Raw genomic sequence first — 27,398 nt, forward strand, 5'->3', positions numbered from 1 at the left:
TCCATAGCAGCATATCTCCCCACCCTCTCCATGCCCCTTAAACAAGCAGAAAGCCCTGAGTGGTGTCACATCAAGGGTTTCACTACCACAGCATTAAACTCCATTTAAAAGCTGATGTGGAAATGGAAGGGTTAGTTCATGTCTGAAAAATGCATCCTGCTCTACCAGAAAAGGTACTGTTTTTCTTTTGTTTCAGACTGGGAAAGTATATATAAAATTCCTTTACTGCACTGGTATGGAAAAGGAAATGGAAAGGCCAGTGATGCACAGAGCCCAGATGTGAGACTTTCCCTCTGCTGGGCTGACTCTGTGTGCTGGGCATCACGTCAGCAGAAGGAGAAAAAATTGTGTTTGCAGAACTACTTTCCAGGTCATGAAATCCTGGTTTCAGGCCATTATCCTGTTTACCCCTTGTGTTCCTCTGTGACTTTTGCAATGGGCTCAGAGACTCTACAGCACCTAAGCAATGACAGGAAAGGAAACTCCTACCTCAGAGTCACCAAATCCTCAACCCAAGCTGGTTTATAGAGCAGCATAAGCGAAAGAGGAAGAGGAGACAGAAAGGTGATGTGAATATAGGAGGGTGAAAGGACTTTCCCAATTCCTGACCACTGCTCAAGCAGCCTGGCTGCAAGAAGAAACTGAAGGATCTCTACAGCAGCCAGCCTTTCCCCTGGACACTGATTCTGATCCACTGTGAGAGCCAGAGCTGCCCCATCACTCAGCTTTGGGTGCTTGCAGAAAAAACAGAGCAGACCTGCTTGCATCCTGTTGGCACCTCAAGCAACAGAACCAGGAACAGAACAAGGGCTCAGGAAAACAGCTGCACAAATTTCTACCATGATCCCAGCACAAACCAGGACCACTAAATTTGCCTCCATTAAATGCTTTGGGGCAGAAGGGAAGAAATAGTACATATCTGAGTAGTTCCTCCCCAGTTATTCAGCCTTTGGTCTTTAAAATAATTTGGTGAGCACTGTGCCTGTGTGAAAGGTCCCCTACCACCAAAACAAGTGTTCAACATTTGTAACAAAAGGTGTTTCACCCCAGGCCTCATTTCACTGCCATTGAAATCCCCAGCAACAAACCTGCCTTAATAAAACCCATGGCAGTGCCACATAGGCTCCTTAATGGTCTGCAGCTGGAAGTGACATTTTCAATAGCATGCAAAACATTTCAAATGTAATTAGAGGAAGAGAAGAGCTTTGGGGAAAAAAGAATCACTTTGCTTGCTTGACTCTGTATAATTTAGTGTGATGTAGGGAAATATATTCTGTTCCCCAAACGTCCTGATCCAAAAGAGCAGTTATTTATCCCATTTATCCTCGTTCCTAAAAGGACCCAAGCTGGATACTGGAGGATACTGGGCAAGGACCCCCTGTGTAGACCTGAAAGGCCCTCACAGGACCTTCTTTCCTTTTCCCCAGGTGATGCTGGAAGTCTGTGCTTTCCTGACATTAGACAGGTTGGATTGTAAGCTCCTTGCCACCCATTTCTGCAGTGATTAGCACAATTGAGCCTGACGGTAGAAGTGCTAGATGAAACACAGATAATGACATTACTGCTTCATTTAACTAAAATCCCAGCCTGCAGCACCAGAAGCTTCCTTTGCCTCTCTCAGGAACAGCCATGACTTGGCTGTACTCACCCTTAAAATATTAAACCATTCTGACACCTGCAGAAACACGGGAGGATGGGAGAGAAAAATTGGGTGAAACAACTGTGGTGGATTCACTGCTCACCAGGCACCTGGTCCCTGACCTTGCTTTGGTGAATATTAACTATTCCTTGCAAAGAAAGATCTGGTGGGATCAAATCTGCTAGCAGAACCACATCCATGCTTGGAAACATATAAATCCATGGATGCTTCCACTTTTTACAGCCATATTCATTGACTATCCTCTCTATCCCTTATCTTTCTGTAGCATATCTCTTGTGGTTTGGTTTCAGAAGCAGCTGATGTCTGATCAAGGTTAATAGTAGTCATTACTGGTGCTTCTGTTTCCACAGGAGTAAAAAATCCCTCCTGCTAGGGACATTGACTGCTCAAGGGCTAATGAAGAATTGCTGCTGCCAAGCCCTTCACAACCACCAACCAGCGAGGCTCAGCCCCTTAGCTGCATTTTTTATTTATTTATTTTTTAAAATTTTCACGTTTTCTGAAACATGAAGTAACGACCACAGCACAGACATCCTCTGACATTTTTTTGTCCCCTGCCTGGTTAGGTGGGCACCCATCCCTAAACCCCACCTCATGAGGCAGCACCCAGAAAGTGGTGGGAGTTTTGATAGCAGCATCAAATCGCTGGAAATGGAGCCTTAATTGTGAGGTGTTAAAATCATAGCATCTAGCTGTGCATCAGTACATCTCCAAAACACTCTAAGAAGGTGAATAATTTTTATCCCTGATTTACATAATTGAAAATGAGGTACAGGGATGCGATTTACGCAAGGTCATTCGGCAAGCCAGTGGCAGAATAAAAATAGATCCATTTTGTGTATCTCTCCTTTAGGATCATGTTAGTTCACACCACAACATTTCTCATCAGGGCAGACAGGCAACGCAAAAAACCTCTCACAGTCTTTGAGACAGCAGAAGATTAACACTTGGGATAGTTTTAGCAAATAGGTGCCCTGCCCTGCCCCCTCCTTGTTGTCTCTGCAACTTGTTCAGTCCAGGATTTGACTCAGGTCGAAACCACCCATAAATTACCCTCAGACACACCCCACTCCTCCAGCCCTCACATCTTACAGATAAACTACTCCTGTGCAGAAGCACTTAACAGCTCAAACTGGAGATGGAACAATTTCTCAGATTATATTCTTGTGATTGAAGGAAATTTTGTATTTTATTGAGGAATACTTGAAGCAAAAGCTTTTAACAAGGATGCAGGATAATTTGTCCCCAAGAGGAGTAAAGGAAGCCTGTAGAAAAGAGAAGCTTTTACAGAAATGATAATTCTAAGGCTGCATCTGTCCTTTTGGGCTGCTTCTGAAGGGTTCTGCAATTCACGAGATTGGAAAGGAATGAATGCACAAGGTCAACACCAAAGTCTTCGTGTTCTCTGTCAGTCTGCTATTTTAATTCCTTACATCTTTTTTTCTGCTTCATGCCACTTCTGGACTGTCATACCTTGGCAGTATCTCTTTGTTAAGCTGTAAAACCTGCGGGACATCTTTCACAGAATCATGGAATGGTTTGGGATGGATGGGAGATTAAAACTCATCCCATTCCAGCCCTGCCACGGGCAGGGACACATTCCACTATCTGAGGCTGCTCCAAGCCCTGCCCAGCCTGGCCTTGGACACTTCCATAGATGAGGCAGCCACATTTTCTCTGTTCCAGGGCCTCATTATCCTCACAGGGGTGAAATCCTTATCTTTGTGATAACACAATTGGGTGAAAAAAACCTGGCGTTGAAGAGAAAGGAAGGTGCAGGGCAGGTGAAGGGGGGGGCTCTGTGGGTCAGTGCTGAGATCTCCCGAGGTGCTGAGGCCAAATTTGGATAATTTGGTGGACTAATCAGGCATGGCACAGTTGCTGGCACGCTGCAAGTCTGCAGGCTCCACCCTCACTTGAGTGCAGTCTGAGCTGTAAACTTTGATGCATCCAAGGAGTTGTGCAGGAGCTGGCATTGTCTTCCTGTGTACCACCAACAAAACAGGGAGTGTGATGGACTCTGCTCTCCTCTCCTTGGGCAGTCTTACACATCTATTTCTCTTCCTCTCACTTTTTATTTAAAGCAGAAATTCTTCAACAAATCTGCCCCGAGGATCAGCAGAGTTTATGAGGCAACAGTCAAGAGCTGAGAGGGAGGGCTTAGAAAAGCCCTGCTCAGGCCTGATGGCTGAGTAAATCCTTACAAAGGGCTAAAAAAGACAGCTCTTTGGGTGTTTGGCTTTTTTTTTTTTTTTAATAATTTATGGTCTACAAGTGCCCCAAAGGCTTGGAATCGTGTCCATGAATTGCAGAAACAGACCTCTGGAATAGCTGTGTGCTGTGAGTTCAAGGCCTGGGCAATTTAACATTTGAGTCAAGATACTGCTCCTGGAAAAGGTAGCTCCTTCAGAGAAAGACAAGGAAAACTGAGGATATATAAATTGTTTTGACTTGAGTCCAAAGCAAAAAGGGAATAACATACTTTCTCTTTTGGAAAAGGCACCCAAAAGGAGTCACTGGGGCAGTCAGGCTATTTAAAACTCAGATGGTGAATTAGGAGAAAGGCCTTGTTAAGGCAAAGAAGAAGTTTGGCTCCATAACCTTGGTATTTACTTTTGTCTCTGCTCCTGCAGCACAGAAAAGTCTGGTTTATCCATAATTAGACTCTTCCTGGCTCCCTTTGGTTGATGGCAACTGAGATAATCAAGAATCTTAAATTAATTACTTTAGACAGACTGCTTATCACCTGGGTTCAAATCTACTCAGGCAGATGAGGGAGCTAAGTCCAGATTTCCCATACTTCCTTGTTTCATGGAGCAAAAGGCAACAACAATAAAAAATCCCCAAAAACCTGAACATATACAAAAACAAACAAACAAACAAAAACATAAAAAAGGAGGGAAAAAAGAGCTTTTTCTAGGTAGATATTTCTCTTACTGAGATACTGAGAAACTTTCAGTCATTCTTGCAGAATGGTGATTTAGTCCTTATAGCAGACAAAAAAAAATAAAATTGAGGCCTATATTTAGAAAGCCAGCATTTCTATAGACCTACAGATACTGATCTTGCATAAATGTAGAACTAAATGAAGTGAGATATGAGAAAATACATAGTGCCTATCTGAGATCAGAAGATGGGGAGTCTGGAAGTGATTAAATTTGCTCAGGGAGTCTAAATATATTAGGTTGAACATCAGTATCTCAAAGTAAACAGGGGCAAGATAAAAAGACATGGAGCAAAATTAAAACTAAATTTCATTCACGTCACTTTGCTCTTACCAGAATCTTGCTGGTGAGCTCTAAACTTCTAAAAAAATCAGTAACAAATTCCTTGAAATTGCAGTTGTGAAGTCTTTAAACTGCTTGGTTTCAAATGAGCAACAACTTCCTCCCTAATCAATTTTACCGAAGTTAGAGAAATTAGACGGGGGCTTCATTTCTCCTTTATGTCTCATACAGAGATGTCACTCAGCAGTTTTTGTGGGGAAAATGGCATTTAAAAGCACTAAAGTGGGACCATAAAACTGGCTTGCTTTTCCAGAGGATGAAAACATGGTGTTTGCAATTTAGAGACCTTCTGATAGTTTTGCCATGGCAATTACTGTCTCTTCAACTCTGAGCACCCCACTGCAGTCAAATTTCAGGGAAAGGATAAACAAAAGTGGGATGAGAACTGGGAGCAAAGCCACTGCAGCAAGGCTGTACCAAGGGAGAGGGATGCTGAGCTGTGGTGCATGGCACTGTGAACACAATGGGCAAGGCATTTAAATGTATTTTATCCTCAAATGCAGGCAGCCAGTTGGCATCTTGATATGATAAAGAAAAGGAAGCCTTTCAATGGTTAGTATTTTCCCCTAACTAACCTCGATGGGGCAAATAATGTGGTGTTGTTGGCCTCAAATATCAGAAGGAGGTGGAGCTGCAGAGAAGGGTGACAAAGATGCTGCAGGGCTGGAGCCCCTGTGCTCTGGAGCCAGCCTGGCACAGCTGGGGCTGCTCACCTGCACAAGAGAAGGCTCCAGGGAGAGCTCAGAGCCCCTGCCAGGGCCTGAAGGGGCTCCAGGAGAGCTGCAGAGGGACTGGGGACAAGGCAGGCAGGGGCAGCACACAGGCAATGGCTTCCAGTGCCAGAGGGCAGGGCTGGATGGGATCTTGGGAAGGAATTGCTGGCTGGGAGGGTGGGCAGGCCCTGGCACAGGGTGCCCAGAGCAGCTGTGGCTGCCCCTGGATCCCTGGCAGTGTCCAAGGCCAGGCTGGACAGGGCTTGGAGCAGGCTGGGATAGTGGAAGGTGTCCCTGCCCATGGCAGGAGTGGAATGAAATTATTTTTAAGGTCTCTTCCCTCCCAAACCATTCTGTGGTCCTGTGACTCTGTGCTTCTGTGATTGATAACTTAGAAGATAAGGAAAAGAACATCAAGCATGCTCCTTGTATTCAGGACTCGAGGATAAATGGGGTATGCCAATGTCAGCCCAAACCTTCCACAGGCCATTGGTAGGGAACAATTTAGTCCAAAGAAAGCCAGAAAAGAGGTAAAGAAAGCATGATCAACATCTGAAGCCTCAGAGTAGTGGTAAATACAAACACATTTTTATTTAATGCCCAAAGTCCCTCATGCGTCTGACAAAAAACATACTTGACCCCTGACCCTACAACTCATTTAAAAGAAATAGAGCCAGGAATTTCTAGGCAGTGCCACAACCAATTTATAAAAATTATATATAGGGAGCAGGCATATATTCAAAGGATAGCTATATCCTGGGATCTCAGCAGTCATAAATACTCTACCCACCCAACAAACTGCCTTGCTGGATTGTGTGAAGTTTTAGATGGAGATGCCTTTCACATGACTAATGCAAGAACAATGTAGACAGCATATGTTATGATTTAAACAACAGTTTTCCTTCTTTCTGTGGGGAAAAGCAAGTACATTCTTGCTGAACACAACCTGAGCATGGTGTTTATCCAAGGCTTAAATTAACCTTGCTGTCAACCAGGTCTAGTATTTGTAAGTGGAAACCAGTGTTATGAGGAAATAAGGAAAGAGAATATGAGGTTGCTATGTGTTTTTATATACGTATTTCACGTTCTAGACACCCAGCTTAGTATTTCAGCTGACTTGTGGTGCCTACCTGGGTACATGTTCTTCGCCCAGAGCAAATTTAAACTAATTGAGCTTATTTACTGCTTAGCCTAAGGCTAAACTCTGTTACCTCCCTTTGCCACCAACCAGCTGCACACAGCCAGCAATTACCAACTCGTGTCAGCAGCATCATCAGTGGCACAGAGAAGGTGAAGTTGTGCAAGAAGGAAAAGGCAACAGAACCCTCCCTGGATTAACAGGATTTACTCGTCAGGCAGCAGACAACAGACTCGTAGGACTCAGAGCCACAGGATGTGTGGGTGCAAATGTCTCCTGGAGGGGCTGGGCAAGAACTTGAATGAGAAAATTCACTGGAAATTATTTAATGGACAAAAATGATATCCAATTCAGAAGACGCCCTGAGCTATTCATCATGCAAAACGCAGAGGATTGTGAAAGGATTACACACGCTTGCTCAGCCTGTCCTCTTCCTCAGGCATCCAGTGATGCTGCTGTTGGAAAGAGCTGCTGGGCCCTACAGACCCTCGATCTGATCCAGTTCCCACCTTTCTGCATCCCAGTCTGTGTGTGTGCCTGAGCCCTGAGGACCAGCTTTGCTCTGGTGGGTGAATTTAATCCTGTTAGCACAGCCATGATGCCAATTGAGCAAAAAGTTTCTTGTAGAACACATTTTAGCTGGTAAAAGGTTTGAAAACAGATCTGCAAGTCCATGTTGATTGCTTGGTGCTATCAGAAGGATGTCTGAACCACTCCTGGAACTGCTGAAAAGCCTGTTTACTGAGCAAAACTCTCGTTCAATAGCCCTTTCCATATCTACATCTAAACTGCAGATCTAAGGAATTAGTGTTTTGGCAAAGTAATCAGGTAAAAGCAGCTCCCTTACTGCATTCAGCACCAGCTATATAACATGATATTATAGAGTTTAATCAACTAAATTGTGCTGTGTTATGAGAGTGATAAATATCAACTCAGAGCTTGCAGTGTCTGGGAATAAACAATCATGTTAGGTGGATGCATCTCCCATATTTCACAGCAGACAGAGGCTACCATAAGATGTGTTTTTTCTCTCTCTCAAAGACTTTCCAATGGGAAAGCCTAGTCCAGATAGCATCTTTTATTAATAGAGCGTGACATGCAGCCTTCCCCATCTGCCACAGCTTGGAGTAGTTGAGAGGATGGTGGCTAGGTCACATCAACACTGACATGAAACCCATCCCAGCCATAAACCAGCTGCCTCCCTGCAACCAGGTAATGACTGGCTAGTCCCTCTGCCATTCCTCCCCAGATTGTGATAAATATTACTGCCAAACAGCTTTATTAACAGTGACTCAGGTGAGCCTGTGGGAGCTATGGGGCTTCACCTTGGGGCTGCAGCAAGGGCTGGCCACCAGTGAGCCAGCCACTGCTAATGCAATATGATCTCTTTTACATGAAGATGGGATGGGATGGGATGTCACCACAGCAGAGTTAGTGATGCATTTGTTACAAGATACCACTTGGTGCCCGAGTGACAACACAAATGACTGTGCCAGTCGTGCTGAGCTCTGCTCTGCTGTCTGTGAGACCAGTCAGGGTGTCCAGCAGCAGGGAAATGTCAGAACCTCTCTCAGCAGCACGCTGAGTGCTCACCAGCTGATGCAGTGATCTTAATAAAGCCAGACACAGATCTTTATTTCTGCCTTCTAAGGCTCTCTGTGTTATGCCAGGCTGCATTTCCCTGCGTGTCAGTGTCAGGCTGAGAACATAAAATTGCTCTGGGAGTGCCATGCTGTGCTCATGGCCTGTTGAGAGGTATTGCATGGATTCAGTCGATGTTGGGACACCAGGCTGGGTGGCTTTGCTCAGGGGGAAGCATCCTTGGTGCTGTAAGCCCGGACTGAAGCTGGGGACCTGCTGCAGCAGAGGCTGCACAGCAGACAGGGTCACCTGCATGGAGGGGTGTGGCTAGACAGCTGGGACACAGGATCTGGGTAAAATCCAGGTGATTTTCCCAGCCTGAAACAGCGCTGGGGACTCTGCCTTCAGCCTGTGTTGTGTCTGTGTGCTCCCTTAAGCAAAAACATCCTGAACTCTCCCACCACCCCTGCCACTGCCCTGACCTTTGTTGTCGTGCCAGATCCGCACTTTGCAGAGGTCTCCCAGGCTCAGCATTTCAGAGAAGCTGAATTCATCCATCTGGTTCCTCTCAAACTTGTTGGACTTGTTGGACTCCTTCAGAGGGAGGGTACCGCTGTCCCCATACTCCCCGAACAGGATCAAGGACACGTTGGCATCAGTGCCTGCTCCTGGAAGGAGAGAGCAGAGAAAAATGCCATGGGTTACCCTGCCACTCTGGGCTGGCTCCCAGCCCAGCATAGGGAGGCAGCAAAGGCAGGCTGGAAGAGGCTGCAGGGGTGCTCATGTTTCTCTGGGCACCACAAGGCTTTTCAGTGGATTCCTGCAGGGAGGACAGCCAGCTCTTCCAGTCCATCCCACAAACGCAGCTGGATGCTTTGCCCTGGCACTTGAGGTGTGGTGACCATGGTGATGGCAGTGCTCAGAGGAAGCAGAAATTTCTGTTCCTGATGGAGGACTGTCCATCACAACACTCTGCAGGGGATGTCAGGGTAGTAACTCCCATTATTCTGAGGTAGCTTGGGAAAGAAAAGTGGCTTACACAGCAGAATCCAGCAATCTACTAAGAAGTGTAAAGAACAATACTTTATAACTTTTCTAGCCACAAAATATTGTCCTGGACTTCCCATTGAAGCATACTCAGTCATTGACACTCAGTCATTCCTTCCTGCAGTTCCATAGCCTTCTCCAAGCAATTTTGGCACTCAGGATCCTTCAGCTGGGTCTGTCCCCTCCTGCTCTCCCGGTGCTTGATGGTACAGGGATTTCAGAGCTACGTACAGATCATCAACCAAGCCACTGCACCATCTCATAGCCCACTTCTCTCAACACCCAACAGATCTTCCTGTTATTTTGCTCTTTCTCAAAGTGTTGTCCACGCAGCAATTAATGAAAAAAGTCCCAGTTTCTCATGCAATAGTTTGCCCTACTAACTTCTACCTTCTTATTGTGTATATGCTAGGAAATTAAATAATTTCCAAGATGTTTATTACCTGATATTGAGTGTCATTTGTCCTCTACTGACCATATTTTGCCAAAGAAAACAGCCGTTCTGTTTTTCTGGCTTTCGGGGAGTTCAAGGTCAAACCACCACCTGCAGTGACCTTAAATTTTAGCTGCAAGTGTTACATTTTCACCTGGCCCTGTTTATAGTTCGATCAAAACGATTGCATTTTAATTTTGACGCCGTAATATGAAAGCAGACTCACAGAGAGAAACAAGATTACACATGGGCAGACAGTCATTGCTGTGTCAGAAACAAGGCCCTTAAATTTCGGGAAAGGAAAAACGAGACCATCAAGCTCAAATCTGCCTTACAAAAAAACTCAGCATCTGCTGCCCTCGTTTGGATAGCCCAGCTTTGGAAGTCCAACCTCCTGCCAGGCCCTTTCTTACACAAGAGTATCACAAATCCACTCTGAGCCACACAGACAGTATTTCCTACAGCTCCATTCAAACACAATGCAGAAACAAAGTTAGGGGGACTGCAAACTTCTGGAGAAAGGTCCCACTTCCACAGGATTATTACTTGAATACAGATGTTAGGAAAAAATCATGACTGTTCCTATGGAAGGGCTGGGAAAAAAATTGGTAGAAGAAAAAGAGGAGAAAAAGAGTCATACAGAGGAAAGGCAGAGCAACATGTGTCCATGTGAGAAGCTGCCCACGTTAAATTGGGGCTAATTTTCAACAGCTCCCTGGGAAGGGTTTAAGTAGGAAGAGAAGGCATCAGGAATCCAGGCAGTTCATCTGGCAGTATTTTTTTATGACCCCAAAGCTTGCTGAGGTGAGGAACAAAGCAAGCTGAAGTCCATTTCCTTGCAAGGAGCAAGGTCCTAATTAATGCCAGGTCTCAAAAAGCACAGAACCAACTGTTTCTTAGCAAAACCGTCCCTGCAGGAGGAAGCTTATGAAGGTCTCATGCTGTGACATTTCCCTCACAAGCAATTAGCAAGAGATGGGAAAGTAAAAAACAGAAATGCTAAATCAATGTACATTTCACTTATTTGGGTCTCTGATATTTTTGTTGTCGTTGTTGTTGCCAGTTCCAGGAAACTGTCAGGCACATTTGGGAACTGTAAAAAACTTGACAAATGAAGAGAATGAAGGTACTGTGGTTGCACCAGCCTTAACTGGTGGTGAGTGCAATAGCTCATGGATTGATGCTGGGATCTGCAGAACTGAGCAGAACTTCATCATGAGCACCCTAAACAATGCCAGGGTGTTTCCCCAACAGATTTCCAGCTAAGAGCAGATTTGTGTGAGTGGCTGATGTGCTGAGTGCCAGAATCCCAACCCAGATGGACCTTGAGAAACCTGAGGACTGGGCAAGCAAAAATCCCATGGAATTCATCAAGGAGAAATGCAAAATCCTCTGCCTGGGTTGGAATTAACCTTGCACATGCTGGGAAGTTGAAGATGACCCAGAGTTTACAGCAGTGCCATTGATATTCTGACTGGATCCAAGCTAGCAGGAAGTTTCCAGAGTTCAGCTTGAATTCCTGGGTTTTGTCAAGACACTGAGAAGAGCTCAGAGGATGACTGCCAAGATGGACAAGAGCTCCTCACACCACTGTGAGGAGAAGCCCTGAGAGGAGTTGGGGCAGGTGCACAAGGGCCCCATGTGCAGGGACAGTGGTAATGATGACAGGGCCACATACTCTGTCACTTCATACCCCAAAAAGCCACAGCCACAAGCTGCTGGGGAGGTCCAGGCTGGGAATGAGGTAAAAGCAAGTTTCTTAGGAGTATGGTGCAGATGCCTGGGGAGGTGGTGGCATCACTGTTCCTAGAGTTGTCCAGTGTTTGGCTGGGCACTCTTAGCTGGCAGATATTCCTTTGAGCAGGAAAATGGGTGAAATAAACTCCAGAGGACCCTTTCAACAGAAATCTCTATGATTATATGATTCTTACTGAGCAGATGCTGCATTTTTAAACAAACTCTGGGCTTGAGTCACAGCCTTCTGAGGCCAAAGAATGTCCTTCTTTTGACATAAAAAAGACCTATATAATGCACTAGGAACTGACACCAACTGTCCTAAATTATGTAATTTGTAGGTTGGAACTGAGTTGACAACATCCTAATTAATCTTATAACAGCAGAGATAAGAACCTTCTGCTTCATTAATGCTTGGGAAATGAGAAAGCAGTATTTTTTCACTCTCCATCTTTACTGCATTAACATGTATATGATGACTGCATAGAGGAAGTAAAAATTAACCAGACAAAGGATATTTTTATGCCTCATAGCCATGGGGTGGTCTGGCTCGATTGCATCTCTGTCTATGGGTCCTGCCTTGAAGAAAAACAGATTGTTCTTTACATCTGAGATCAAGACCTTGGTTTAAAACAAAAGATTACCCATCTGACTTGGGAGATGTAAGCCCTAACAACCTCTTCTTATCTATGTGTAGTCTGAGAGCCATCTGAGGTACTGCTGGTGGTGGAAAAGAGGTGATTTGAGCTTTACAGGAGCAGAGCCATTCCCTATTGCAAACTCTGTAAGTTAAATTTTCACTGGAATACAGTGACGTTGTGAAAGACAAACTGTAACTTATATTTCTTTGAGGAAAATGTAAAACAATGCTGTTGTTAAACGTATGTGTGATGGGGAGGAAATAGCTTATGCTTTCTAGTTTGCTGCAGAATCTTCCTTGTGGGATTAATTTTCCCTAACTTTAGCCATCTAACCTAACTTAATCATGAAGTCTCTCTCTGAATCTGATGAAGAAAAGCTCAAGAGGCAGAGAGCCTCAGGAGAGTTATCCAGACCACTGATAAAGACTTCTCTCCTAGATAAGTTGACCAGAGACAGTCTAGACTAGGAGGAACTAAAACCAGAAATATATTTTTTTTTGGAGAGTGGCAAATAGGTGAGATTATTTTGCCTGCCTTTTTTTTTTTTTTTTTTTTCTGCGACTCTTACACGTTGGAAAGTTGAAAGCCTTTGCAAAGAAAAACTTTATACCTAGAAATAAACACATTTGATTCCAGTCCTTGTGCAGTATTGCTGCTCCTTGACAATGTCAGTGTGGCAGGAGATGATATAACATGTTTAAACATCACCAAGGATAAAATGTCTTTCTTCCTGAATTGGTCCAACCAGGAGTAATTGTGGAATACATAATGATCAAAAAGGGGAGATGGTTCATGACTTGCACCTGCTTTAGATAAGCTGGATAAAGTTCAACATTATGTCAGTGAGCTGTGTGATCTAATCACAAACAGACTCTCTGAAACCTCTCTGTAATCTGCTCTTTCCTACTGGTTGTCGCTGTTCATAATGAAATAAAATGTTTCTTCATTAATACCCGTCATCCTTCATTCAATGGGAAGGGCAGATCTGTCTGCTGCTGCTGTCATTTTCTATTCTCCTCTCATTTCTGTTTCCTTTGCCTTTGTGAGTTAGGGCTGGTTTTCACAAAAAAGGTCACAGAAAGATCTACCATTATATTAGATGGATGGCCGGATACATAAACAAATCTTCCTCTCTCTTTCTCTCTCTTTTGTTTTTTGTATTTCACTACGTCTTTCAGACAAGCAGCAGGCAGAGAAGATAGATAAGAAGAAGTTGTGAGGTGGCACGAAGATGCTATGCCAGAGAAATTTTGATATTCTTAGATCAAACCTTAAAAGCTGCATAAATTACCATTGATAAAACCAGAAAAAAAAAAAAAGAAAAAAGAAAGGAACAACAAAGGAAATAAAGAAAATATATTTAGAGGTCAGGAGTTGGTTATGTGCACTGGTGTGACAGAATCTCACTTAACGACCAACTTTTTAAGCAAAATGTCTTCAAGACAATGTTTGGCTTGCCCCATCTTGGCACGATCCACCTTGTATGTGGCAGATTTCATCCAGCAGCCTGACAAAATTTCCCATTAAAAGAGGCAGTGATCCCAGGAAATTACATTGAAACCCCATTTCTTGGCTCTTGAAGCTCCTTCTGTTCCACCTCTTCTGTCTGGTGTACATTTAGGAATGTTTTTTTCCACAGCCTGAGATAAATGGTCTCAAAACACTTTGAAAAGGTGGGTGAATTATTGCTGTCTGTTTAAGGCAAGGCAGGCAGTGCTGACTGAAAACATGAAGCACACCAGCTCTGACCACCCTACATGGATGGACCTGACCAAAAAAGAAAAATGTGGCTGCTGACCTGTGCAGCTTGGTCTGGTAATAGTTTCTTCAGAGGAATCAAAGAGCAGTCAGACCTGGGCCTTGTGTCTAAATATGTTATTCCCAGAGCTCAGATGAGGATGAGTCTCTTAGACACTGCCATGGTGAACAGCCCAGCCAAAATGGTTGTATTCCAGCTAAACTATGTTTTTTTTTTTTTTAAATGTAATTTCAAACGAAGCAGATTTTTTTCCCCATTGTTAAAAAACAAACTTCATACTAAAAAATTCATAAAATATCTAGCAAGGACCAACCTCCAATGTCACTGGTTTTAACCTGAAGAGTGTACGTGGTGTCCTCCATCATCTGCTCTTCATTTATGACAGCTGGCATCTCACACACCAGGCTTCCCTTCTCATTTTTCAGCTTGGACAGCCAATCCCCATAGGTAAATGTGGCCACTTCTTGGTTAGTAAGATTCTTCAGGGTGATCTGTGAAGAGCCAAAATGGGGGAGAGGGGGGAGGGAAACTTTCTTATCATTTGAATGAGGGCAAATATTAAATTTATGAAGTGCATGACCTGGTGGGACATGAGGAGAGCTTGGCCATAGCTCCAAAGCCCATACTGAACTCTTCTGGGATAAATGGAGCTCTTGCCTATGGACAGTATTTGCTGTGGTGGTTTGTCCTGAGACATGGTTTTCACAGTATTATATTGCTTTTTCAACCATGTGGCAAAGCAAAAGGAGAAATTTGCTCCTCTGACCTAAGTTATAGACAAAGCTCATCTCTAAGAGAGTCAGACCTCTCCTGTGAGCCAGCATGGAATTCACTCCAACGAAGTAACAGAGCTACTCAAAACTTCACTATCTCTCCTGGAAGCACTCAGCATCTTTCTTTTGCCTGTCTCCTTTGCGTGAGCATGCAGAAATCATTGTAGAGAGACACAAGCCCAAACAAGTTAAAACAAGGCACAAGATAAAATTAGGCCAGCAAAAACTTAATATTTCACACACTTCTCCCTCTGGGAAAAGGTGACAGAACAAACAGTATGCAACAGATATTAGTCACACTATCTAACGTGTCATGGAAGCAGCTCAGATGCTGTGGTGATAAGAACAGAATGGGAATGAATTCAGAGCAACTCAACAAGTTACTCCAACAAATGCCTAATAAAATACCCACCTTTATGTCTCTTGCTGTGTGTGGGTTCAGTGGAGCATCAGTCAAGTGGGAGAAAAGCATTACACCTGCCTGGAGCAAAAACCCAGCAGTACGTTCTCACTAAATTGGGGGAGCTGAAGAGAAGGGAGGAGGCAGCACTGTAAATTGGCATTTCTGTTACCATCTAACAGAAGCAGACTGTACCTGTGTGTAGCAGTGCATCAGGAAACTGCAAAGGCCATGGAAACATGACGTGTCAGAAAAGTGTGGAGTAGTATTCGGGAGGAATGGATCAGGAGTGGTGGGAAATGTTACATTAAAAAGGATTCTGCTGCACCAAGCATGGCAAAGCTATGCTCAACTGAGCTGTGAAAATCTTCAAGGGTGTAAACTCCCCAGACACTCTGAGTCCTCATCCCAGGGCTGCACCACTCTCATTGGGAAGATTTTATTCTTCATATCTGATCAGGGTTTTCCTCAGTTCAACCCATGTCCATTGCCTCATGACTTTTTGTTGTCCACCTCTGAGAAGAGTCTGGATCAATGGTTTCTGTAACCTCCTTTCAAGCAGCAGAAGAGTGTAATTGAATTCCCCCTCAGCCTTTTCTTGCCATGGCTTAAAAACTCCTCTATTTTCCTCAGTCTTCCCTAGTGTGCCACGTGCTTCCTGTAGCCCCTTGACCACTGCATGCTCATACATCAGCCTCAGGAAAAAAACTCAGTGAAACTTATCTTGAGATAAAATGTGCTCAAATTCTGTCTTCAAACTTCAGGTGTCCCAGCCCATGGCCTTCTGCCCACCCCAGACAAGCCCTGCTGGAGTCTTCAGCAGCTCAAGAGTACTGCTCCAGCTTATAAAAAAATCGTTTTAAAGAGGGCAGTAGCTACACTGAGCATAAGCAATAAGCCATGCTGTTTGTACATTGAAGGGTTCTGTGGGTAGGACGCTCATCTGGGGTTTCCAATCTGCCTGATGCTAAAGAAGGATCTGTAACACAGCACCTTCACCCCCTGTCCCAGGGAGACAGGACATTTCTGGCTGTAAAAGGTGTCCCACTTTTCTGAAGAGCTGCTTATTCACAGCCAGTGACACTCGTACTTTGTGGTCAAAGAAACCGTTCTGTGAGTCAAGAGATGCTGATTCAGACCCTTGCTTTGAACCAAGCAGAAATCAGGTCTCTCCCACCCCAGCTGGTGGCCTTTCTGCTGGGGAACAGAGCTGTCCTCTCTCAAGGATGTGTGAATGATGCCTCCATCCTCTTAGGAGTCCAACCCAGAAAGTTTTCTTTGCAAAATTGAACAGTGAGTAATGCCAGGTTGACTGAAAAGTGCATGAAATCTATGCTGGAAAAGGTTCAGCCAGAAGTACCTCTGCCCTGCTTGGGAATGACAGTGACACTGTTAGTAGCAAATTGTCCTGAGCAAAGCTTGCAGGGAATTGTGAGGGAAGCAGTGGGGATAGAATCAGATTAGAGTTGTCATCTGGAGAGCACTCACAGACATAGGGGTCAGGCCTCTCACAAATACCCAGCCCATGCTCAGAGCTCCAATGCTGTCTGAGAAAAAAGGTCTGGCTACTAAAACTGCTGGAACAAAATGCCAGCTTTTTCCAGCTTCTGCCCCTCACCCAGGATGTGTGATTGCGTCTGTGTGCATCTTGCTGTAAGCACTAAGGGCAGAAACAGAGAGACCTGAGACAGAAACAGAGACCCGTCCCTGGTGTCTTGTTCTGGGGTGATGCTGCAGGAAGAGCAGGCAGGGGGAAGAGATTAATTTTATGAGTATTTTTTTGCCCAAGGGATATCAGCCCACAAATCCAACTCTATCCTGGGCTGATCCCCCAGCGTGGGCAGCAGGGCAGGGGGGATTGTGCCCCTGTGCCCCTGTGCTCAGGTGAGAGCCCACCTGCAGAGCTGCCTCCAGCCCTGGGCTCCAACAGCACAAGGACGTGCAGCTGCTGGAGCCAGCCCAGAGGAGGCCACGGAGATGCTGCAGGGCTGGAGCCCCTCTGCTCTGGAGCCAGCCTGGCACAGCTGGGGCTGCTCAGCTGCACAAGAGAAGGCTCCAGGGAGAGCTCAGAGCCCCTGCCAGGGCCTGAAGGGGCTCCAGGAGAGCTGCAGAGGGACTGGGGACAAGGCAGGCAGGGACAGCACACAGGCAATGGCTTCCAGTGCCAGAGGGCAGGGCTGGATGGGATCTTGGGAAGGAATTGCTGGCTGGGAGGGTGGGCAGGCCCTGGCACAGGGTGCCCAGAGCAGCTGTGGCTGCCCCTGGATCCCTGGCAGTGTCCAAGGCCAGGCTGGACACTGGGCTTGGAACAACCTGGGACAGTGGAAGATGCCCCTGCCATGGCAGGGGGTGGAATGAGACAATCTTTAAATGTAATTTCCAACTCAAAATATGATTCTATGGTCACAGCAAGGGACACAGGAGCAGCAGCAGTGGCAGGCTGACCTCTGGGTCACAATGTGGGTACATTGCCTCTCACTTGCCCAGCATGGACCCCCTAAATGCTGGTCATCCAGCCCAAAGCACATCATGTGGTCAGTGGTGGGACCTGGGTATCCCTAGGGAAGCCCCACATCCCACCTGAACTGGGGGCAGGGAAGGAGCTTCTGGAGGCATCGCCCCCTCTCTCAGGTCTGCCTGCCTCGACTACAGAGGGGGCTTGAATAGTTTATTGGAAAGGGTGAAAGATGAATGTAGCCTTTTTCAGTGACTAAAATAGCAGAAAATTTATCCCATCCTGCAAGGAGATGCTTGTGGGTGTTGCACACACACAGAGGAGGATGCAGGATTTTGGTTTCAATCATAAGGGTCAAAAAAGTCATCTCAGCGAGCTGAGCTGAGACTATATTTAATTTCTGCCTGTTCCTCTCAGTAAAACTAGCTACTGCTTGGCAATGAGACCACTACCTTGCATTGCACTTAAGCTATTTTTTATGATACCTAGAACTTGCCGTGGGCATCCAGTGTGCTTTTCAGCTCAACATTTCTTGCTAATTATGCAGGGAGCTTAACTGGGCAGTAGAACACCAATAAAGCCATGAAAAGAAAGTGGCAGAAGTGTGTATGAATAACACATTGATAATTTGCTGTGTTGCTGAGCAAATATAGTAGTTGACAGGAACATTAAACCAACAATTTGAAATTAATTGCACACTGTGTCCTGCAATGGAAAGGTTTGACATGTCCGATTATTTGATTTACCCCTAACCCAGCCTTTTTCCAGATGTCATGTAAAACATTCTCCACAGGGTCTCCCAGTCTGCTGACACCAAAATACACAGCTCCTGGAATTCACCTTTAAAGGCTCAAACACAGGATTTTATGCTTCTGTTGCATGTCATTATTCTTCACTTAAACCCAGGAACTTCTGACTGTAAAACAAAAAGACTTTTCTCTTTTGCAAAGAATAAAAGTCAGCTTCAGCTATATAATTCTCAATTCTCAATAATAATTCTCAAATTCTCTTAATCTTCTTTATACAAAGGAGAAAGGACTGAATAAAGACCGAGTCCCACATGCAGGATTATTTGTGACGTTTGAATGCAATGCAATTAGTGCTTCATTAAGGCAGCTTCTTATCTGTCTGGCTTTGACAGCACAAAGTAACATTAAAATTCTGAGGGAAGCAACTCTGCAGAATTCAACAGTCTCATAATTCCTGCTATTTCACTGAGCTTTCATCCCTTCTTGTTTCTAGCTTTTCAACTTCATAGCTAAGACACTGGGCAGCAGGTGAAATCATCACAGGGACTGAGAAAGCAGCTATCCCAGGAAGAGGTTTCCAAAGTATGCATTTAGGGAAGTTTCCTAATTGGAGTAAAAAGTTTTTTATGCTGAAGAGGGTGAGGCCCTGGCACAGCCCTGTGGCTGCCCCTGGATCCCTGGAAGTGTCCCAGGCCAGGTTGGATGAGGCTGGGAGCAATCTGGGATAGTGGAAGGTGTCCCTGCCCGTGGCAGGGGGTTGGAATGGGATGAACTTTAAGGTCCCCTCCCACCCAAACCATTCTGTGATTCTACGATTTTGTTCCTTGTTTTTACAGAAACACAGAGCAGTGTCATGGTAGCTTGGTGTGGAAGAACATGAGATTCAGCATCAGATCAGTGGAAAAGATTCCACTCTGTGTCCCTCCCAGCAGTGGTGTGATCAGAAAGCATCCTTCAGCTTTGGAGAACATTCACGTTGCCTTTTTGGGAAAAGTAATGATCAATAATGTTCGTTTTGTTGCAAAACATCACTAATCAAATTTTGTTCCCTCTAGAGGTTTAGGTACTAGCATTTAAAACTTATTGCTACTTGTGGTGCAGTTTGGATTTTCAGCACCAACTTCATTACTTCACTGAGATTCTGAATGAAATTTTAGTGTATTTTATGTAGACAGAAAAAAAAATATGACTACTTGCCTGCTTGTAAATTGAATCTTTTGCCTGTGTACAGAATCATTGATAATTCATGCATTTTAATTGGTATTTATGCATTTCTATATCTGGTGAACTAAAAGCAGTATAAATTATGGCTAGCAACAGTTTACCAAAAGACCAAAGAGAATTAAAAAGATCACTTATTGTTAGTTTAATAGAACAAGAAAACGGAGAATATCATGTAGATAAATGGAGCAACAAATGGTTAATTACGGGGTTGATGGCTTAATCTAGCTTCTCATTTCACTGTGCTAGTTAGCACTAACTGTGAACCATCTGTCTGAGAGTTTAGCACTACCCCCACAAGTATTTCATTATGCAGTCTTAATATGCACTTTTGACAGAAATGGAAATGGGCTCCGATCAGTTTTCATGTCACACCAGGCTACGTAAGTTTTTAAGGCTGGAATACAAATCAGAGAACAAAAATCCTTCCTTCCCCTCTTCCAGAACGCTTCTGTGAGCCACCCTCTGCCTGGGAATGCAAATGCTGTGTTTACCTTTGCAGGGAAGGTGGGAAAGAAAACCAATAAATACAGTTCTCTACGTAATATTGGAGTTTTAAAGTCCTCTGTGATCTGCTTATCTAGGAAAATTAGGAACTATAGGCATCATTTCCATAAACTTCTCAAACTATTGAATTATAAAATAATGGTTTGGGTTGGAAGAGACCTTAAGGACCTTCCAGTCCCACCCCCTGCCATGGGCAGGGGCACTTTTTACTATCCCAGGTTGCTCCAAGTCCCATCCAGCCTGGCCTTGGACACTGCCAGGGATCCAGGGGCAGCCACAGCTGCTCTGGGCACCCTGTGCCAGGGCCTGCCCACCCTCACAGCCATGAGTTTCTTTCTAATCTAAATCTCTCCTCTCTTAGTGTAAAACCATTGCCCCTCATTCTGTCACTACCTGCCCATGTAAAAAGTTGCTCTTCCTCACTTTTACAAGCTCTCTTTAAAATCTGTTCTCAAGACCTGTTCTTGTTGCATGGTGCACCTGTGGCTTCTGTAGGGCTGGAAGGTGGATATAAAACCAATGGATAGGTCCAAATGAGAGTCCTCTGTGCCCACTTCCCTGGGAAATCTTGGCTTTTGGTAGGACAGTCCAGCAGACTGAGGGTTTGGAATGCCTGTACAGACAAGGCAACAGGAAGGTGGGAAGGCACAACTGAAGATGCAGCCATCCCTTGCCTTTGTGCTGCTGCTGATTCATGACTGCAAGACCTGGAATGAATGCCTCTGGATGAATAAGCTTTATTTGATTTCATTTTATATGAATACGATTTATAAAACTCAGGGGAAAGCATGTGAGAAATTACAAAGGGAGTTTGACCAAGATATCTGAATCAAATCAGACAACAGATTGAGTTATTCCTTAGGCACAGAGAGAAAAACTGTGAATCTGTGGCATCAATTCTAAAGATATGTGCTGGAGGTCTGATCCTTTGAGGAGCTGCAGAAGCATCATCATAAAATCACAGGATATTAAGGGTTGGAAGGGACTTTAAAACTCATCCAGTCCCACCTTCCACTATCCCAGGTGCTCCAAGCCCTGTCCAACCTGGCCTTGGACAATTCTAGCGATAGAGAAGCCACAATCTCCCTGGGCAATCTGTGCCAGTATTTCACCACCCTCACCGTAAATAATTTATTCCTAATATCCAGCCTGAATTCCCCCTCTTCCCCAAGTGCTGAGAAAAAAAAATTTAGAAGTGGAAATGTTGAAATAAAAATGGTACTGCAGCACAGAAATTCTTCTAAAAGTGAAGTGAAGTCCATCACTTCACTGAAAGCTGGTGGCTATTTAGGGTCAATGTTTAGAAGCACATTATCTCTGTGAAAAAGACTGCTGTAAATAAGTCAAAAAGGATAAAGGACCCAATTAAAAAATCCTGCAGTGACTATGGTTGAGCTACTAGGTCTTAAACTCTTCTCATAAAAAAGTCAAGATAGAGAAATCCAGCAGGATGTAGACTCCAGGAAAAAAATGGTAAAGGAAAACGGCAGGGATGTGTTTCTCCATTAATGACATCTGATGGTCTGCAATCAGCACATCGTTCCCCCTCTGTTTATGTAAGGACCATAGGGACCCACAACAAACAAACTACTTTTGACTGCCCAGATAGAGATGATCCCTACAAGGAACTGGTGGTTTGGCAGCAAAGATGAAGGCAAACACTGTACTTTTGTGCAAGGTAGGATATCAGGGAAAAGTACCATAAATTTGCATGATCCATTCAAAACACAAGATAAAAATGACACCTTACCTTTATGGACAAGAAAATAAACAAATGTTTGTGCTAGAGGAGAAGAAAAGAGGAGAGATGGGATGATCCAGCTGAACAGATGGATTGTTGGAAAATGTCCCACCCGGCCCAGGGTGTCTGTGTCTGGCAGATAAGTATCCACCCTCCCAGAAATTCAGATTCCCACATGGCAGAGATCTGCAGGGGCTAAGGGTACAACCCAGGGACCAGAAAATATTGCAGGTGCCCTGGTGACAAACCAAGGCTTGTGCAGAGGAGAGTGAGACTTAACACCAGAATCTGTGGTGAAACCATAGAATCATTTAGGTTAGAAAAGATGTCCAATATGATCACATCCACCTAAGTAACCCAACACCCCAGTGATCATTGTTAAGCCATAGCCCACAGATGTGCCACACCCACAAGACTTTTGAACACTTCCAGACATGGTGGTTCCACCACAAAAAAAAATCTCTGAAACACAGCTTTTCGCTCTGCTCTCTTCTTTCTTGACTCACTCCCTGCAGGGAAAAAAAACATGGGAAACCGAACAGAAAAAATGTATAAAATGACTAAAGACGAGTCCCTCGGTGCTTTCCCCTCTTTGCCAGGGCTGAGAGGACACACAGGTTGTAAGGGATTCGTGATGCCAAGAGCGTTACCCTCTCCAGGAACCAGTGCGGCCGCGTCCCCTTCCCGTCCGTCCGGATCCTCATCTTCCTGAGGGGTGCAATGTCAGCAATCTCCATGATGAAACTGTCCTCCTGGCCCCTCTCAAACCTGCAGGGATTGCAAGACCAAGGAGGTTTTGCTGCTGCTTTACAGCCCCTCTGCCTCTCCATCCCGGGCCGCAGCCCTGGCCGCGCCAACAGCCTCCTATCAAAAGTTTATGAGTGTTCTTTATTGGACTTGAGCTTTGCTGTGCTGAAATCACCAGCTACTGTGCTGTTGGCAAGACACCTCAGTGCAGATTTGACAGGGATTCCTCCTTCCCTGGAAAACACAGCCCACCTGGAGCTGCTCCAGGCAGCCTGTAGCATACATTGCTGTTCTGTTTGCCACCAGAACAATAGCGACTCACAGCCAGGCTCCTCCTGGCACCTGCACACTTGCCTGCCCTTGGCCCGTTCCAGCTAGAAGGCAAAATAATTTTGCCTCATCTCCTTCCCCTGAGGTGCAGCACAAAACTTTGTGTGTGCAGTGGAGAGAGGCAGTAGCCACAGCCCAGCTAAATTCAGCTCTGGGATCAAAGCCCAACGCCCAGATTTAGTAAGCAGGGGCAAATTGCGCTAGAACGGAGACAAAACCAACCCGATGAAATTGAGGGATTTGGATTTGCAAAGTGCCTCTGCCTGTGGTAAGAGCCAGGGTGGGTTTGTGTAAGCTTGCGTGAAAGACGTGCCTGGTGTGTGGCTGCTGTGCAGGCACAGGAGCTGCTCATCCATAGCAATCAGCAGGAAGCAGGAGAAGGGAAAAAAACAGCTAACATGTGCTTCCCAAAGAAGATTACATTGGCTAGGACTGCACCTTCCCTCCCTCCTGGCATCACTGGTGTTGGGAGGAAAGCCTTGCTTCAGTGAAAGTGCTGCCTCAGGCTCAGTGTCACTCAGTTCTGAACAAGTGTGTCTTCCAGTTTGCTCCCTCAAATACCTGGACACCTCTGTGGTCTTGGAGTTGGAAATCCAATACTTGCTAAGGAGGATGGCAGCCAGATCCAGGGGATCTACCAAGCACATGGTGACCACTCTGCTGTTGAGGTTTCTCCATGCAAACCTCTCCTTGTGGGGGAATTACCTGAGTGTGCAAAGAAGTTTGGGAAGAGCCCTGCAAGATGTGGGCACTGCCATAACAGAAACAATCCATAACGATGATATCTCATTCCTGGCAATGCACACAGCCTCTGTGCTGTGCCAGAATGTGGAGAAAAAAACCATTTTCTTTACCAACCTCTGTTCAGATTACCCCCTGCAGGATGAATGTGATTATACTCACACCATTATCTGAGCATGCATAGCTGCAGATGTTAGTAATAGGGGTTGGCTCAAGCCTCTCAGTTTTCATCCAGGCATTGCTTCCTCTGCACTCCCAGAGGCATTTGCACAGGGCATTTTGGTCCCAGTCCATTTCTAGTTATTAAGGGTTATGTTTGCTCTTTGAAAAACTCCTTTTTCTTCTTATTTGTCTTTCCGTGGTACTGGATACTGAGGCAGCCTGTCTCACTCTGAGAAATATAATGCACTTTTGTCCCTGGACTGGATTGATTTCCACATCTATTTAACAAAAAGGTGTGACCCTTCCAGTCTGAATTATCCTGTGATTCTATGATCAGTCGTTATTACAATCACTATTACCTACAAAGCTTTATAGAAATCTCTCACTCTGAGGCTTTCCAGGCTGAGCAACTCTAAGCTAAAATGTCTGCTAGCAAAATAAAACATTCTTTATCTTCAGCAAATACCTTGTTTGAAGTTTGTAACACTGATGCTCATCTGCTACTTCCAAGAGGAAAGTTCTAGAGCGAAGTGATTGCCAAAGCAACTAACTGGGTGACCCAGAAGATCTTTGCTATCCTTAATTTATACTAAGATGAACATAAACCTGAAAAAAATCAAGAAGGAAGAAGTAGCCAGACAAGCTGACTGCTGCTATTCCCTTTTCAGGACACTGAACCATTTATCTAAAGGATTTCATTAAGCTTTCCTACCCATGCCTGCCCTTATAAATATTTCCACTGCCCAGGGGTCTTGGAAATAAGTGTAATGTAGCAAAAATTGCCTTAAATCTGTGGCAGGTTAGACAGACGGTTCTTCGTAATGCACTAAGCTGCTGTGAGTGAATTGGCACTGGATGGCCCCAATAAAGATGAAGTGCCTTTCACTGTTTGGTTGCAGCAGCTCTCACCCATCCCTGCCCTGCTGGTGCAAAGGCTGGAGAGATTTCCATGTGGAAAAGAGCCAGAAAAGCCTGTGCTGTTAACAGCTGGATGAAGACTGGTGGCAGTGGTGTGGAAACTGACAGGATGTGAATTTGGGGACATGAATGTCCTCTGCAGAGGGTGCTAATGAGATGACAAGAGCTCTGTACAGCTGGAGGTGTGATACAGAGCACCTCCAGCTAGCAGAGACGTGCCAACAGAATGGCACAGCATCCTGGGCATGTTAACATAATCAGAGTTGTGCCTTACACTTTCTTTTCTTTACACAGCCCCAGTGATTTTTCAACACCTTTCACAGGTCCTCTACTGTCAGATGCTAACCCAAGCAACTAATAACACAGAGACTTTTCTATTCTTCCCAGTTGCATTTTCATACTCTTATATCAGAGATTGTCCATCCCACTCATGTAAACAAATGGGACTTGTTTTTAGAAGGCACAAAGTTTAGGGGTATGGCTTGCCCCAGATGCAGCAACCCTGCTCCCGAGGGGCTGCAGATGTCTTGATCCCCTTTCGAGATTTTTGGTTGACACACCCAGATGTGGAATCTGCTTCATTTCTGAATCCCCCAGATGTGGAATCTGCTTCATTTCTGAATCCAAACATCAGCGGTCCATTTTCCTGCCTGCTAGGACTGAGAGTTAGGATTAAATGAGTGGAAGACAGGCCACTTTGGGCTTGCCCAGGGTCTTGTAAGAGGGTTGTCACTGATGGCCACACTCGCTGGTAACCCAGGGGCATTGCCCCACATGTTGGATATTCCTCTGTGATGGGGAGCAGCAAGGCCTAAGAGCTGTGGTTTTCTGCATGACTCAGCTGTGTTTCTCACATATATTTTAGTCAGCAGCACCTCTGCTGCATTTTTGTTTTTTTTTCACAGCAAACAAGGCTCGTGCTTGTTACTAACAAGACACATGAAGTTCTCAATCTTAGCTGTGTTTGTCCAGACACCCACTCTGCTACAACAGCTTCAAGTAAAACATTCCCTGAGCAGACACCTCTATGCAAGGTGCACCTTATCCTCAGTTATCCAGCACTCCCTCAGCAAGCTGAGCTCAAACCATGTGGCCAAAAGCTCCCACCCTTCTGACGCTCTGTAGATGCCTTGCTGAATAAGAGCTAGTCAATTAATTAAATTTCAGCACGATGTCACCAAAAGGTGGTTCATTCTTGAGCATGCCAAAGTTTTCCATACTAGGGAAATGCTAGGAAGGAACAAAAAAGCACTGGGAAGTGGACGAGTGGTGGCATGTGTGGGGTTTTTTTGGCTTATGGAAGTGCTGGCATCAGGCTAGGGTTGTAGTGTTTGTTAGCTGTTTCTGCTGAAGAAAACATGAGATTCCACATTTTTAGTAAAATCAGGGCATTCAATGCAGCATTCTGTACCACCACCTATCCATTTCCCAGTGCTTTCCTGGGCAATGTTCACAGCTCTTCTTGGAGACAAGGCAGGGCTTCATACTTTTGTTCAAAATGCTTATCTCCAAAGCCACCGAGGAACAGGTTAAACAAAACTTGCACAAATGACAAAGGGTGGTTTCCCTGGCTATACAGTGCTCTCCTTTCCTTTGCTCTGTTAAGAATTTGACAGAAATGCTTACAGGGGGCCAGGTCTGAATCTATAATGTCAATAGGAGTAAATGTCTGTGTTGCAGTGGGAGCATGATCAAAGCCCTGAGTGCTCCTTGACACTAAAATCTGTGATCACTCCTCTTCTAACCAGCAAAAACGACAAGTCACTCTACCTGTCTCCATTTTTGTCCAGCAGCATCTCCTCAGTGTTCCCGTTGGATCCAAAGACAGTCATGAAAATGTTGGCATCGGTGCCGCCACCCTCGATGTCCCCAGTCACAACTGTCACCTCGTAGAGGATCTGGTGAGGGTTGGAAACAGAAAGCCTCATTTAAAAAGCTGTCCCCAGCCCACACTAAACAGGACAACAGGCTTTCCTGGTGATCTGCTTCCTCGAAAGAAAGGTTCCAACACAACCTCTTGGTTCTTCTCCACGCCATGGTTTCCAGAGGTGAAGTTGGACATCAAAACTTACTACAGGACTTTCCACCTGTGACCTTTTCTACAGATTTGGTCAGCCTTGAAAGAGACATATTTATTGTCACAGTAACTGAATTACTGTATCACTGGATGGATTGGGCTGAAAGGGACATTTAAAGCCCATCCTGTTCCACCCCCTGCCCTGGGCAGAAACACCTTCCACTGTTCCAGGTTGCTCCAAGCCCTGTCCATCCTGGCCTTGGACACTCTCAGGAATCCAGGGGCAGCCACAGCTGCTCTGGGGAACCTGTGCCAGGGCCTGCCCACTCTCAGTGCAATAAATTTCTCCCTTTTATCAAATCCAAGTCAACCTTCCCTCAGTTTGAACCCATTTTCCCTTGTCCTATTCCAACAGCAGTGATAATCTCCTAAACTGCTTCTTCACAGGAGTCACAACCAGCACATCAATAGCTGGGTCTCAAACCCTCTGCTACCAGCCTCTCTGCCTGGTGACCTCCAGCACTCCAGCTCTGTACTGCACCAAACTCCTGCTAATTTCAAAAAAGAGTCTCCCAGAAGAACAATTATTTCTTTTTCTTGGCTGCAAAATGCTTCACCCAAAAGTTCGGTGTTTATCTGGTCAA

General features: G+C 45.1%; 1 protein-coding gene across 1 annotated transcript in view; it reads right to left on the minus strand.

The window, feature by feature from the left end:
• LOXHD1 (lipoxygenase homology PLAT domains 1) overlaps positions 1-27,398 on the minus strand; it is a 77,801-nt gene that overhangs the window by 9,667 nt on the left and 40,736 nt on the right. The window contains exons 18-21 of the mRNA XM_088156251.1: positions 26,508-26,635; positions 22,490-22,607; positions 14,307-14,484; positions 8,862-9,047 (exon numbers count right to left, since the gene is read on the minus strand). Coding sequence (XP_088012377.1) covers positions 8,862-9,047; positions 14,307-14,484; positions 22,490-22,607; positions 26,508-26,635 — 610 coding nt within the window. The remainder of the gene's footprint in view (positions 1-8,861; positions 9,048-14,306; positions 14,485-22,489; positions 22,608-26,507; positions 26,636-27,398) is intronic.

Source organism: Sturnus vulgaris, chromosome Z, assembly GCF_052056855.1.
Source record: "Sturnus vulgaris isolate bStuVul1 chromosome Z, bStuVul1.hap1, whole genome shotgun sequence".
Classification (NCBI taxonomy): domain Eukaryota; kingdom Metazoa; phylum Chordata; class Aves; order Passeriformes; family Sturnidae; genus Sturnus; species Sturnus vulgaris.